The sequence below is a fragment of the Trachemys scripta genome, chromosome 4, assembly GCF_013100865.1.
Source record: "Trachemys scripta elegans isolate TJP31775 chromosome 4, CAS_Tse_1.0, whole genome shotgun sequence".
NCBI lineage: Eukaryota > Metazoa > Chordata > Testudines > Emydidae > Trachemys > Trachemys scripta.
In genome coordinates this window covers 117,553,193-117,568,171 of record NC_048301.1, presented here as the reverse complement: position 1 = coordinate 117,568,171, position 14,979 = coordinate 117,553,193, and the positions used below count along the sequence as shown (strand labels likewise).

The 14,979-nt window shown below is 44.0% G+C and overlaps 1 protein-coding gene across 5 annotated transcripts; it reads right to left on the bottom strand.

Moving 5' to 3' along the window:
- Positions 1-197: 197 nt before the first annotated feature.
- TRAF3IP3 (TRAF3 interacting protein 3) lies at positions 198-14,703 on the bottom strand. 5 transcript variants are annotated; one of them, XM_034770573.1, is made up of 9 exons: positions 14,516-14,703; positions 13,424-14,176; positions 6,060-6,200; positions 4,873-5,287; positions 2,632-2,767; positions 1,787-1,844; positions 1,481-1,505; positions 909-938; positions 199-619 (listed from the first exon to the last, which is right to left on the bottom strand). In XM_034770573.1, exons 4-9 carry the CDS (start codon positions 5,215-5,217, stop codon positions 494-496), a joined length of 720 nt encoding a protein of 239 aa, XP_034626464.1. In that variant the 5' UTR covers positions 5,218-5,287; positions 6,060-6,200; positions 13,424-14,176; positions 14,516-14,703; the 3' UTR covers positions 199-493. The 5 variants fall into 5 exon arrangements, with proteins under 5 accessions (XP_034626465.1, XP_034626468.1, XP_034626469.1 ...); XM_034770574.1 differs by lacking the exon at positions 6,060-6,200 and having other exon boundaries at positions 198-619; XM_034770575.1 differs by lacking the exons at positions 13,424-14,176; positions 14,516-14,703 and adding an exon at positions 13,121-13,325.
- Positions 14,704-14,979: the final 276 nt, after the last annotated feature.

The window sequence follows — 14,979 nt, the reverse complement described above, 5'->3', positions numbered from 1 at the left end:
TTATTGGAAAAGGGGGAGAAACATGAGTGACAGAAAATGGGGAAAAATCCTCAAAACTTTTAAAAAAAGAAACATGATGAGAAACATTTTTAGTTCATAACTTAATGAAAACTTATGTTGCATCCCAACATTTTTTGTCCAAAAAAAGAATAAAAAAAAAAGAATGAAAATTTCAAACAAAAAGAAAGTTTTCATAACAATGGAGAGTTGTTTTTCAGCTGGCTCTAAAATGAAACAGTATTGGAGAGGAAGGGCAATGATATTCACATGCTAAATAGTTCTGAGCACAGTCATGTCCCCTTGCAGACACAGCTCAGCTTCAGAGCTATACCATCTTCTCCATTAGGAGAGAAGGATAATCCCAAAATTAGAAGACCCCAGAAACAGAGCTGGAATTCAGCTGGCAGAAATAAGCAAGACCTGATGGGGTTTTCCCCTTGCACACATGGATGGGACTCTGCCCTGGCAGATCCTGGCATAATCCTAAAGCCGACTAGAAGTACGCAGCGTAGTCATTTGGTACCTTCCAAGATTTTTCTGATGCTTGCAGCAATGTGGATAAAAGCTCCTGTAAAATCACCATCTTCTGCTTCAGCAGCAGCTCTCGATGTAACGCCTCCTGTAGGCAAAATGAGAAAGCCAGGCTAATATAGGTGCTCTGAATGTGTCTCAGTGACCCTAGTTCATCTGGACATCCAGGGGGGACCTGTTTCCCCTCTAGGACTCATTATAGCTATTTTCACTCCTCACTGTGTTTTGGGAACTTATTGCCTGGACTTCAGTAGCTGCTCCTTTTGTTTTCCTGGCCACCTTAAAACTAGGTGCATGATACCAGTTTAGTAAAAACTACCTCCTCACACTCACCCTCCACCCATTTCTAGAACTGTATTTATCATTTTTGTGCTTACCTTGAGGTAGTTGGAAAGTTGAATTATTTCCTAAAAGTGAAAGAAAAGTGCAGAAAAATCCAGATTCAGTTCGTGCAAACCTTCTATTTGGTTATATTTTTAAATCAATCACTTAGTCCATAAAGGAAAAGATTTCGCAAGAAACTGCAATCAGTGGTATGAGTTCTAACAAGAATTAAACGGGGACCCTAAGTTATCACATTCTCGGGGCAATGATAATAAGCTGTATAGACCTTTACGGTGCTTAGGCTTGTGCAATAATACAACTGTTCTGTCATTCATTGGCTAAACCCAAAGTAGGTATTTTACCGCAATCAGTGCTTTCCCTGGAACAAGACTGTCCCTGTCTACTGCATTAGATGTACTGTCATAGATCTTCCTGTCAGTAAATTAGTTTCCAGCAATCTCTGTCATCTACATTCCAATAAGAAATAATCAGGAACAAATCCTGCTTTCATTGACACTGTTCAAACCCTGGAAGTGCAGAATTTGGCCCTTCAACGTTAATGTTTCTTAGGACAACAGGATTCTTATAGGCATTTCCGTACAGGTTATTCGTATATTTTGCTTACCTTATCTAATACCGCTATCCCACAGCTAAAATAAAAAAAAAAGACAAGGATTTTCTTAGGATGGACATGATACAGATTTATGAAAAAGATCACAGGAATGGATGCACTGAAAATACTTGTTAGGTAGAGGAGCAATCATATGACGATTCATAGAACAATAAATAATGCCTATAAGAATAATTCTTTTCACTTGTATAGCACCTTGCATCTAAGTACATCAAAGTGCCTTTACAGGTCTCAGTGACTCCCCAGCCACGCAGAAGCCGGAAGAATGTGCTCCTAATAGATAGATGACAAAATACTTACTCTGTTTGTTGGCTTGAATTTTTCTTTATTGCACTAGAATCTGTTAATGTTTGAGTGCCTGTTAAGATAAAATTGAGAGGGTGGACTACTGATTCCTAAATTGTCAGCAGATAGCTAGTATAAAACCCTTCATTCACAGCTGCACCTTTCATTCTGAAGGCTCATAAAGTACTTTACCAACTATATATAGGGATGATTCCAACCATCACAGAAAGGCAGCCATTGCTGGGATGACGCATGGCCGTTTAAACTGCACACAGCAGCCTAACACAACAATTTAGGGCGGGAGTATGCCGCTGAAAATGCAAGTGGAATTTAAGTCATTTACCTAAGCTAAAATTTGGCCAAGCTACTGGCAAACACGCCTATTTCTGAGAAAAGCGCCATGGAGAGTTTAATGATCACAAGTGTTCAGAGCCTCCATTTTACGTTTGTATGGAATGATGGCTCCCTCTGCAGCACGGTGCCATTTTGCAGCAGGCTGGGGCACCCAGGTCATTATTGACTCAGCACAAAGAATAGCACCGGGTGAATCAACGTATTCTTATCATGCATGGTTTGGAAAGGGAAAAATGTCAGATTTGGCTGATACAGAACATCCTCCTTCGACACTGGAACAGGGCTTTTAGGAACAGGAACTCTTTTGGCATGTGTTAGTATTGTGTCTGATCCTGCTCCCAGGCAATTCAAAGGCAAAACACCCATTGCTTTGGGAGTCCAAACCAAAATCATCCAAGGGATTCCCTTGAACCTCGGAGGTTTCAATAAAATGCAGCCCCCAGATCCCAGTAACCCTGAGTTCCCTTTTGCAAACCCTAAGCCTCATTTAGCCAGTCTTCTTGTACCTCGGCTAAGCTTGGCGATGTCTTTGGGGAGGATGTTTTGCGATGAAATGCCACAGGAGTGCCAGTTGTTCTGCGTGCGAGGATCGTTGAGACTGTGCTGGGGATGCTTGTGATGGACCATGGAGGTGCTGTTATTCTGAAATGAAATGAGAGTTTAATTTTTATAATGGCCTATTAAAAATCAGGAGAGAAAAGGGGAAGCAACTAACCAAGTGGCATGGTGTCACTTTGAATTGTATAGATCAGGGGTAGGCAACCTATGGCACGTGTGCCAAAGGCAGCCGCGAGCTGATTTTCAGTGGCACTCACACTGCCCGGGTCCTGGCCACCGGTCCGGGGGGGGGGCTCTGCATTTTAATTTAATTTTAAATGAAGCTTCTTAAACATTTTTAAAATCTTATTTACTTTACATACCACGGTAGTTTAGTTATATATTATAGACTTATAGAAAGAGACCTTCTAAAAACGTTAAAATGTATTACTGGCACGCGAAACCTTAAATCAGAGTGAATAAATGAAGACTCGGCACACCGCTTCTGAAAGGTTGCCGACCCCTGGTATAGACTGTGCGACTGACCTGGGGAATAACATGGGTGGAGACTGAGGGTTACAGTGATTTTTGGGTTCAAGGCCTAATTTTTCAGAAGGTGCTGAGCACCCGCAACTCCCACTGGAGTCAGTGCAAGGTGTAGCCGCTCAGCAACACTGACAGGGGCAGTGGGGGAACCTGCTAACTGCAGGTAGACTGTGAAGCTGCAGAGAAAGAAAGTGCCTCTGAGACTCTGAGAGGCAAGGAGGCCAGTTGCTTCACTAACCAGACGGAGAGTAAGAAAAGAGCTTTTGATGCCCTGAGTTAGTTCCTGGCTAGCATTGCTGCTAGCAGCTGGCTAGCTTTAGGCTTAGATATTTGTTCTGCACTCATCAGAGTTATGTCCGAGTGCCTCTCCAGGATCTCTGGTAGTAAGAGCATGAACTCTTTTCTCCCTTACTTCAGTTCCTCAGAGCCCCCTGCAGGTACTAGGATGAGAGTGATTCTGCAGCCAAAGTTACAGGCACATGGACTGCAAGCATGTGAATGCCTGCTCCAAGTCTTGCTGTCTGGATTGTAATTAAACCCAGCGACCAAAAGAAGTAAACGGTAGCATGAGGTACATAATTGTCCTCCACAATCATGCCTTGTAGAGGAGCCTACAGGACATGTCTGTGCTTTTATTTGATTGTCCTTGGTTGTTGATTTCAGTTAAAAGCCCCTTGGATAACTTTACTTAGGTATGAAAACAGATGGGGGGATTATTTCATTTGAAAGGCTGTGAGTTTAGAAAGTACAACCTGATTGTCTGACTCTGAAGCATTTATGTATGATCTTAATCAGGTTTTATTAAATGCATTGGCTCATCTGGTTCACTGCTGGCTGCGTATAACATCGGTAGGCTTGGCAGAGTCATTTTGATTTTTATCAATTTAATTTTTCACAGTTGAGAGAAATTATGGGGCAGTCAACATTACTTGACAAAATATGCAAAGTAAATATCCTTAAATCAAACTCTAATAAGTTCTCAAACAGCAATTTTTAAACTTTGCCTATCTGTACATTTTGGTTACTATAGATGAAAATACTTTATTGGCTGTATATGTATGGTGATATCAATGTTTACCAATGTTAACTGATAAAAATCTAATACTTCCAAGCCTAAATATAGGATAATGTGTAGTTTGTAAGAAGGATGCTGAAATTAGGATACAATCAGACAGACACTCATTACTAACTCAACATGAGAAAATTCCTCCCACTAAAGATGCTGGCGGGAAGTCATGCTTCCATAGGTTCATCCAAAGAAAGCCAACTGCTTATGGTGATAATCTCAGATCTTTTGATGAGAATGAGAGGCAATTTGAACAAGTGGAAAACAATTATTTTGCTACCAAAATGCAGGTTTGAACTATGAGAAATGGCTGCAAATCTCCATCTGGGTCAAAGTTCAGGATTTAGAAAGCAGGAGAGGAACACGATGAGAGTGACAGGACAAAATCTTGCCCTGGATCAAGTTTGTGAATCGTCAAGGAAATATCCATTTTTGTCAGTGAATTCTCAGTTTTTGCCATCAAATATTTAGACCCTAATCCCAAACCTCTTGTAGTCAATGGAAAGACTCCCATTGATTCCAGTGAACATTGGATAAAGCCCATAATAATTAGCCAACCATCTATTAAAAGTATGATTGTCATAGCTGCAGCTGTTACCTGGAGGGATGTGGGTGACCTCAGATCCATCCAGGAGGATGCTTCCTTGGGGGTGCCTGTTGCACACTCTTGTCCCGGAGATGCTGGTGTCCCAGTAGGAAACCTCACTTGTTTCTTTCCTTCTTCGGTGGCTAAGTTCCTTCTCTTCAGGAACTCTTTCTGGCGGGGGCTCTGTGACTGCTCCTCTGACTCCTTTTTCCGACATTGCCCCACATGGCGACATGTGGTGACATTGTTTCTCCTCCACAAGCTCTCACGGGTCTCGTGCCGGCGCTCGCACTTCTCGTCGTAACTCTCACTCAGACGCCTGCACCGGCGCGGGGACTTCTCAGTTCGACTGATCATATTGTCCACGGCTCCACACACAACACACCAACCTGTGATGATCTCCTGGCTGCTTTGGTGAAGTTCTTTCCTAATGAAACCAAAGGGGGGAAGAGACATTTTAAGTGAAAACGAATGATCAGGCTGGAGGTTGAATAAATGTAGGAAAGACACCAACTCTAGGAATATTCACCTTATTCAGTGGATGCAGGTGGCATCCTTTTTCCAACATCTCTCTACCCCCAGCCATAGATAAATATACACACACACACTTGGGAGCTAATAAAGGATTGCTCCTTGAAGTAGATTTTCCAGTGTTTTATCCAGTTCAGTTTCAAGTGATGAAGTTTCTACCACCTTCCTTGGGAGATTTATTCTTCAGTCTTAGATCTTGCCATTATCAAATACCTCCTGCTGTTCAGTCTAAATTTTTTTTTGCTCAATTTCGGCCTCCTGCTCCTAGTTATAACCCCTTGGCCCACCTAAAAAAGTAAGACTGCAGCAAGAATAATGGCTCCTGGTATTTCCGCAGTAGTGGCCTTGCATTCCTTTCCTGCATACATATATTTTTCCAGTCTGTTCCAAAAGACTAACTCTAGATGTAGGAAATTTGCTATTATATAATTTACTTTTCATGCAGCTGCATGTATTTCTAAATCCTGTTTGCCTTCTGTGCACGCCCAGAGAGACCTGGGACATGGAGCTCGTGTTACCACACTGCATGGGTTTTTCTATAGAATCTTTGGGAAAATCCCAGGTTGTTTCTGTCTCATCAGTTTTAAGAGTTCTTACTATCTGAAGATAATGGTCACCCTAATGTTGAGTGCTGCATTATTTTAGCTCCTCTTCCTTACCCCACTCACCTTTTGCAATAGCTTGACTTAAATGGTACATTCCAGTTTGCACTCTGCACGTTTTTCTTTCCTTTTCCTCACAAAAGCTTGTCTGGCTCTAATGCCGTGTCCTTAATTCTCCTGGCTAGTGGCACTGCCTCCTGTCCCCTTCTGTTGTAAATATTAAATACATTAATGTTTACTCTTGTTAGAAACATTGTTGGACTCGAGATGAGGGGAGAGCAAGCAGGAGAGCTGAATGGCATGGCTCAGCCCAGTGGGTTTACCTCCACTTCTGTTTGAGTATAGCTCAAGCAAAGCAGGTAGATTGCACCAGAAGCCTGCCCTGAGAATGAGCTCCTTTGTTTGGGCATTACCTCCCTACACTGTGTACATGTGCACAGTGAATGATAATCCCTTCCCGCCACTTCCTCCTACAGAATTCTTTGCTCACTTGCAAGCTTCCCTCTTACTTGCTTTACTAGACTGTGGCCACATGGAAGGTGTTTGGGTCTTCTCCTCTTCACCAGTGAGGGAGAAAACAGAGCACAATATGACACACACTGACAAAATCCCGAAAACGTTACATTTTCCCTCCTACTCCTCCTTATTAGTCAGCACAGGGATTCCCTGCTCCTTGATCCAGACGGATAATCCTCATGCACATTCCAGAAATGTTGCTAGGAGGATCATGTGAAGATGTTAGGCATTCTGCTGAGCAGTTTGGGATTGGATTAGTGCTCCAGTGGGTGGGAGTGGCTGTGAGCCAAAATACTTTACTCTATTGCCTGCCAGCCCAAGTGTACATTTTGCTCTCTTTTTGGCCTGTTAGTGAGATTCTCTTAGTTAGTTATTATTGATCATGTTTATTATGCAGGACCAAAGGGCCAGCCAAGAATGGGGTCCCATTATGCTAAGCATGGCCCAAACCCAGAGTAGCAGCTGCAGGGTGGGGGAAGGGGTAGAACACACAAGCAAAGTGAACAATGTGATGGCAGTGATGCGGGGGGGACAGGGGGTTAGGAGGTGATCAGCTAAATGGGAAGGGAAAGGCGAGGGGGGCAGGGCAGAGGAGGAAGAGGGCAGTGAAGTTGAGGTGAAGAGTCCGAGGGAGGTGGAGGGTTGGAACAAACAGCCAGTCAGCACAAGGAAAAACTCTGGAAAACTCTCTGAATGTCCCGAGGTCCCTGCTTTGGCCAATTCTGTAGCTGCTCCTATGGTCGGTTCCTCCCTGCAGTTTTTCCCCAAGGACACATAGCTGGTAGGGTGCAGGGGGTGGAGGGCATCACCTGGGTCCTAGTGCCCACACAGTGTGTGATGGACGGGTCTCCCCTGCACGGTTCTGGGTGTTGTGGGGAGGCGTATCACACTGCAGCCCTGGGATGGAATATCCATTTTATTTTGACCGGCTAACAGGATCCAAACCAAGGGTCTGGCTCTCCTTTCACTCACCCTGGTTTTATCTCCATTGACTCCAGCGGAGTTACTGTGGATTGATACAGGTGCAAATGAGAGAAAAAAGCAAATTCCCATCTCCAGATTTTCAAAAGTGCTCAGAGCCAGCAGCCCCCATTCAGAACAATGGAGAATCTTCTCTATCCCCACTGAGGACAACAGGAGCTGTTGAGTGTGAAGCTCTTTTGAATATTTAGAGTATTTCTGCACTGCAGCTGGGAACGATGCTCCCTGCCCAGTGAGACAGACTCCAGCTCAGGGCTGCCCAGAGGATTCAGGGGGCTTGGGGCAAAGCAATTTCGGGGGCCCCTTCCATAAAAGAAAGTTGCAATACTATAGAATACTATATTCTCGTGGGGGCCCCTGCAGGGCCCGGGGCCTGGGGCAAATTGCCCCACTTGCCCCCCCCCCCGGGCAGCCCTGCTCCTGTTAGCAGAGCTTGAGCTAGCATGCTAGAAACAGCAGTGTGCACGTTGTCGTTCAGATGGCAGACGGACTCTCAAGCCCACCTGACACCCTGGGTCTGAGCTTGGGTGGCTAGCCCTGAGTAGCTTCCACACTGCTATTTTTTGCACACTAGCTCAAGCCCTGCTACCAAAAAAAAAAAAAAAAAAAAGCCGTTGCAGCAGGCATTTCAAGGCTTTTATGGATGACTACTAACAAAGGAAGGGAAGAAAGGAATATATAGATTAGCCAAGAAACACAGAGGACTCGGCAGCTGCGAAGTGTGTCAAAGAAGAAAACAGAAGAGAACTGGTGGAAGATGGTGAAATCATTAGGAGATGGCCGAGGTTTGGGAAGTATGCGCAAGCAGCAGCTTCATAAGACCTATGACCAGGGTGGAGCTTCAGCCCTGAAGACGATGAAACATGGGAATGCAGTGGCAGTGGACCATGTACCAAAGGAGGCATTTAAAGCATTCACCCATGAGGTCGTGGTGATGATCACAGACTTCTTCAACTTAATTCTCTGTACTGGGAAATGCCCGACAAGTGGAGGAAGAGCATATTGGTCCCTATCTTCAAGCGTAAGGGAGATGTGCAGGAATGTAGTAATTACCAACCCATCTGTGATGCTCTCCTCAGGGAGTCCAGAACCATAAGCTCACTGTGTTACCTCTCTGCCTCAGCAAGAGAGCGCTTTCCTGGAGCGTAAACAGTGTGACAGCCTCCTGCTACACCACTCTGTCCACCTCACCAGCAAATATCTCCAGACTCTGCCATTCTAAACTTTGCCTTGCAGGTAACATTTAGTGAACCCTGGTTCCTGAGTCCCCTACAGGCATCTTTCTTCAGCGAGCAGTCCCTCTCACTTGGATGCTCATCGAAATTAATAAAGTCTCCTGTCTCCAAAGAGACAGAATACACCTCAGCCTGTTGGCTCAGTTGAGGATATGCACCTCACTTTAATATAACAGGATGGGGGTGGTTGATAGTAAAACTAATAATGTTTATTAATACAAATATAGATTTAAGTGATCATGAGCAAAAGAAAAGAGACAGGTCTGGTTACAAACCAAACAAAAATAAATTACTTCCTAGTGATGGAAATTTAACTTTAACAAGCTATAATCTTTGCCTGAGCAACTTTCTCACTCACTTCAAGCTATCAGCATCCCCAGCCACTCAGGCAGAAGGATCCACCATTCACAGCATCAATGGCAATCTTTTTGCCGATGACATTATGCTGATCCCTTTGTCTCCTAAGTGATGGATAACAAAGGAGTCCCCTTTTTGTCCTTTTATAGTCCAAAAAGCCTTTTGAAATGTGTTCTTTGAAAATAAACCCAAAGTTCCTCTCCCCTGCTGCTTGTTCTTCGGGGTGCAGGTGCCATCCCCTTCTTCATCCTCGGGTCAATTTGCTTTTTTTGATTCACTCGATCACTTTGTTTACCTTTGATACAAATGTCTTTCTATTGTCCTGTGCTTGTAATCAAGCCAGGATGTTTTTCTCTTCCACTTGTTTGCTTGATCCATGCAGACAGGTAAATCCACATTCCTTTGTCTAGGGAAGGCTGGTTAATCAACTGCCTCCACAACATATTTTAAGAACATATTTCCAGCATACCTACATAACTCTCTATAGACAACCCGTACACACACCACACATGTTTTTTTAGGATACTCTATGAGACGTAGTTTGGCTAAATATTCTGTTGGGTGCACTCTTCGCTAATTGGCGTAAAGGGGCTCTCAGGGTCACACCATCAAGTTAATGGGTAACACTATGAAATGGCTAGAAAGAATTATAGCGAGAAGATTTTAGCAGGAGCTGGACCATCAAATATATGACAACCCATTTGGGTTTATGCTCGGAAGGTCAACAATGGAGGCAGTATTTGCAACCTGAATATTGCAGTAGAAGTACGGGAATAATGCATGGAGCTGCCCTTAGTGTTTGTAGATTTAGAGAAGGTTTATGGCAGGGTTCCTAGAGAATTGCTTTGGTGGTGCCTTTGGTTGGGCAATCTGCCAGAGACACATGTTCAGACTGTGATGGATATGTATGAAGATAGCACGACAGTAGTGAGAAGCATTCACTGAGAGTGTAGGATCAACCTTAAACCCAGTCCTATTTGTGATTGCAATGGATGCCTTGATGCAGGAGATTAGGGGAGAGGCTCCATGGAGCATGCTTTTTGCCGATGACATTATTTTGTGCCGTGAAGGTAAATACAAACTGGAAAGGGGCCTAGAACTATGGAGGAAAATGGCTTAAGAATCAGCCGACAAAAGATGGAATACATGCAATGCTTTGTTGAGAGGGGCAACATGAAGCCAGTAAAACTAGATGTACAGAGTTAAAGGCTGTGCAATAACTTACATACCTCAGTGTACTGTGGAGCCACGGTGGGGATGTGGATGCAGACGTTAGGAATCACCCGACGAGCATTTGGTGTAAACGAAGCGAGCTGACAGGAATTCTCTGCGATAAGGATATGCCAAGTAAACTAAAGACCCAAGTGTATAAGATCATGATTAAGTCAGCCATGATATGTGAGTCAGAATGCTGACCAATGAAGCAGAGAGAACAACTACTACTTCACGCTGCCAACAGGAGAATGCTCAAGCAGGTGCTGGGTAAGACAAGAGCTGACAAGCTATGCAATGAAATGGTACAAGCCAGGATTCAGGTAGCCTCCATCACAGAAAAGCTGAGGGACTATAGACTGAGACAACTGGGTCATGTGAAATGACAAGATGTAGGATGTGTTGGCCACAGAGTTCAAAAGCTAGTAGTCCCAGGACAAAGACCAGCTAAAAAAGGTGGTTTGAGATGCTGAAGGAAGATATGAAGAAGGTTGATGTCAGCTTGGAAGACACACTCGACAAGAACACTTGGAAACTAAGAACCAAAGCTATAGACCCTGATTGACGGGAGAAGGTGAAGAGGAGCTCAAGCCCTGCTAGCACAAGTCTGTCTCCCTGGGCTGGGAGACATGATCCCAGCTGCAGTGTAAACGTACCCATAGAGCGTGATTTTCAATGATGTGAAGCATGGACCTAACTCTGTTCCTACTGAAGTCGGTGGGAGTTTTACCATTCACTTCAACAGGAGCAGAGTTAGGCCAAGGCGGAATGCTTTTGAAAAATCCCAACCTTAGTGACTGGGGAACATCAAATGATTCAATCATTAGGGTGCAGTTCTGATAAGTACCGAAGGTTTTACCTTAGGGTCACATTCTGCTCTGAGTTGTATAGAAGTCAAACTGGGAGTAACATCACTAAGTGGATGCACTCCTGATGCACACCAGTGTAAGTGTGAGCAGAGTCAGCCCTTTTACAATAATTTAAACAAAAACTAAAAGAAGTTTTTGATGGTGTCTGGTGGTTGGTTGGAAATGGAGATTGGAAATAGGGAGAGACTGCTCTCTTTCAGCTTTAGGTTTCCTATTCATAGCAGATCATAGAGCTTTTGAGGACACATGCCAGCATCTGTTCACTTGGCAAGAACATAAACTGGCACCCATCATATGCATAAAGTGTCTGAGCTGGGGCTCTTGCCACTGGACCAGTAGGCTTATAAGAGTGTGGTAGTAATATCCATTCCTAGCAAATATTTTTCAGATTTTCATTAACATATATTCTATTGTTTTCATAGCAATCATTTGTTACTGTCGTTAATGTCTTCGTAAGCTAGACAGCTTCATACATCCTTGCACTCAGAGCTGAAAGTCAGACTAATTGAGATGTAGATAGATAAGATCAAATTCCTATCCAAATCCTTTCAAAGTTCTGGGCACTCTCTATCCAGGTACTTATAATGCTCCCATCACTCTTGAGTCTGAGAGTCTGACTGCCTGAAAGAAAAAATGTATCAACTAAAGTGAAGAAAAAATAAGGAAAATTAGTCTCTGAAAAAAACAGGTTAAACGTTGTTCACTCTCAAATAAAAATAAGCGATTTCACTAGCATTTCTTTGTCCCAAACAACTGGAAAATCACTGACTTTGATGGAAACACTGAGGGCAATTAGTGGCATCAATTAAAAAGTTTGCAAGGTTTTGGGGAAGGGGGAGGAAAGATGGGGGAATTTTATAATAATCTGTCCCACAGAATAGTATAGCTACCTATGAAAAAACCACTACAGATAAACACATTTCTTATAATGGCGCAGCCAGAGCATGTCACTGAAATGTTTTCCTTTAACTACAAGAATTCCTTTCCAATATGAGAACAGCCTTTTAATAACTATCCGAAGGGCTTCTGCTTTTATGTAGGAGAAATATATGCAAACTAGCTATCAACGCATCACCTTAAATGCTCCCCCAGCCAACTAGGAAAATGAAGACTTCCAAGATAATATTGAAATGAATCACTTTCTAAATGGCCCTGTACTTTTGTTTTTTTGGGGTTTTTTTCATTATTTGTTTGGAGATGCTGCTGACTCTCAAACCTCTCACTGTCCCTGAAATGTCCTTTTTTCACTTAATTTTTCCACTCGTCCCCCTCTGTGTCTCATCAAAATCTGCTATTCATTTGTTTTTATTGTTGCAAGCTTTCAGCTGGAGAAATAATGGAACTGGGGAACTCACATTATAAAATGCTTAAAATGTTGTTTCCGCACAGCTTTTATGGTCTTGACTTAATAGTTTCATTGTGGCCCGCGTTCTAGGCTTTCTCTCTCATGCCCAATCTTCCTCAGCACAGCAGGCTAAGGGTAGATCTGCTGAACAGCTTCGCCGACATTGAAGTACATAATGATTGGGCCTATGCCAACACCCTAGAGCTGAAAACCCTCAGAAACGGGATCTGGATGTGAACTTACTCCTTCCCTCCTTCCCCCCCTCCCCAAAAAAGACAACTGGCCTCCAAACTTTTCACGCCCTGGAAAAGATATTTTACTCTGCTTATTTTTTTCATATTTTAAAAATGGCCCAGTCCAGTGCTGAATTTGGGTGCTGCTGCCTATTCATCCGGGTGTGTGACATGTACTCAAAGGCTGGGTTTGTTAGACTCTTCTCATTACAAACTGCTCAGCTATCTTCTCACCTGCTCTGACTACATTCTTTACAGAGCCTGTTTATTGTGCATCCCAGGAAGTAGGACTTGTTTATACGCTTGATTTAAACACAAAATACCTTCTAACTTTTAAAGCAAGAAAGAAACGTAAAGAAACGTGTGAGCTATTACTCACCCCCAAGCTGAGCAAACTTCTGAGCCCTTGCTGGCGAGTTATGGGTTTTATTTTCTTCCGTGGCCACCCAAAATTACTCTTCCTAATTAATGAGCGTGCCCTTTATCTCTCTTTTGCATGCTGTAACACTCGAACTTCAAGAGGAAAAAAAAATCCCTTGCTGGTTCATGTTACAACCTCCCTGTGTCAATCATACAGGCTGAACCTCGGGGGGAAAAAAACAAGACACAAATTGCCTTCCTTTACAGGGTCAGCGTTTACTTCTGAACATCCATAGCTAGCCACAGATCTAAAGGTTCTTACCTCTACGCAGCAAGGGCAGCCCTTAGGTGGATTCGCCAGATGTTCAGAGGCCCTGCTCTGCTCCCCGACCTCAGTTAAGCCCCATGCCAGAAAGGAGAAGGGTGAGCCCTGGGTTACCGGGTGCTAACACATTGCAACTGACATCTCGTTTGAATGACTTCTCTTTGCTGCTTTTTTTTTTTTTTTTGAAACAGGAAATGTACTAAGCCGCAACACTTAACCCAGGTTCCTGTCTCTGCTTAGAGTTTGTGACATGGTAGGAGAGGCTAGGGCACAAACTGGAACATTGGTGCCCTGCCCAGTACAGTTGTTTGGTTATCTTGTGGTGGGACAGGCTGCATTCCACTATCGCCAGGGTCCAGGAGTGGCCTTTGCTGTTTCTCCATTTATCAGCCACTGCACCTTGAGGCGGTGCTCCGTCCTGAGAAGCTGGGCAGGATGAGCTGTGACTGATTCAGCCTGGTCACCTTTGGCGTGAGGAATGCTGGTGTTGGGAAGGAAAGGAGTGTTACTTTTAAACAGTCTTGTGTGGTGCGAAATTCGTATTTCTGCCATCTGAGGTTAGGCCGGTGGCAGAGTTGACAAAGGTCAGAGTGAAGCTGGTGTGAACGCTCCCCACCAAACAGGCGTGTCCAGGTAAACATGGAAGAAAATGAAACTCTAAGGCAGCCATCTTCTTGATGATCGCTCCAGCCTTATTTTCTAAGGACTCATCCAGAAGTGATGCTTGAGCCAAGTCTAGGCTAAACAGTGCTAGAATAAAAAGCAAGAGCCTCCCTTAGTATGGCTTCCGGGGTTTACACATCCCAAAATAAATCCTTATGTGGGCTGAACGGCAGACCTCCTTTCCTTTCACTCTTGCTTTCTCTGTATTTGCCCCCCTCCTTCAACCATCCTTGTTACGTTTCTTATTTGACATTTCTGAAATTCTTGTGGGATTATTTGGCCCAGAGGGCTCCAATTATTATTGTCAGAGGGGAATATCTGCTGTCACCCATCATTCCAGTAGTGCTCAGCCTGGTAGATGTTGGGCCTGGAACTTCAATACACTATTCCAGGTGTGTTCTCAGAGACTAGTGCCTCCCTGCTCACCTGATTCGCTGTGTATGTAGCTCAAAATCACGCTGGCCACCGTTCTGCCATGTCACTGCAATAGTAGGCCACCTAGAATTTGCTGTCCAATATTACCCCAACATCCTTCAGCCATTACTGCTTTCTGAGGCACCTCCATTCCATGGGATATCTTCCAGCTGACATCACCTGCGGGGAATAAGGAGCCTACAGTTCCTGTTTTGCTTCAGTACCAGGATGTGAGAGGATCCGTGTATTGGGGTCTGCTGTCAGCAGGTGGCAATGCGGACTGATTGATACAGACTTTCTGTGGTGGGAGTGGGGGTAGGTAATTCCACCCAGAATAGGAGAGAGGCAGGTGTGAGCAGAAGGAGGGAAGCAGGACTTGGAACAGAGAGGTCCTGGAGGGAAACCCTAGGAACAGCCTAGCTTGGGTGAGAAAGTTTAGGCTGAGCTTAAGTGGTGTTGCCATTTCCACTGCTAAT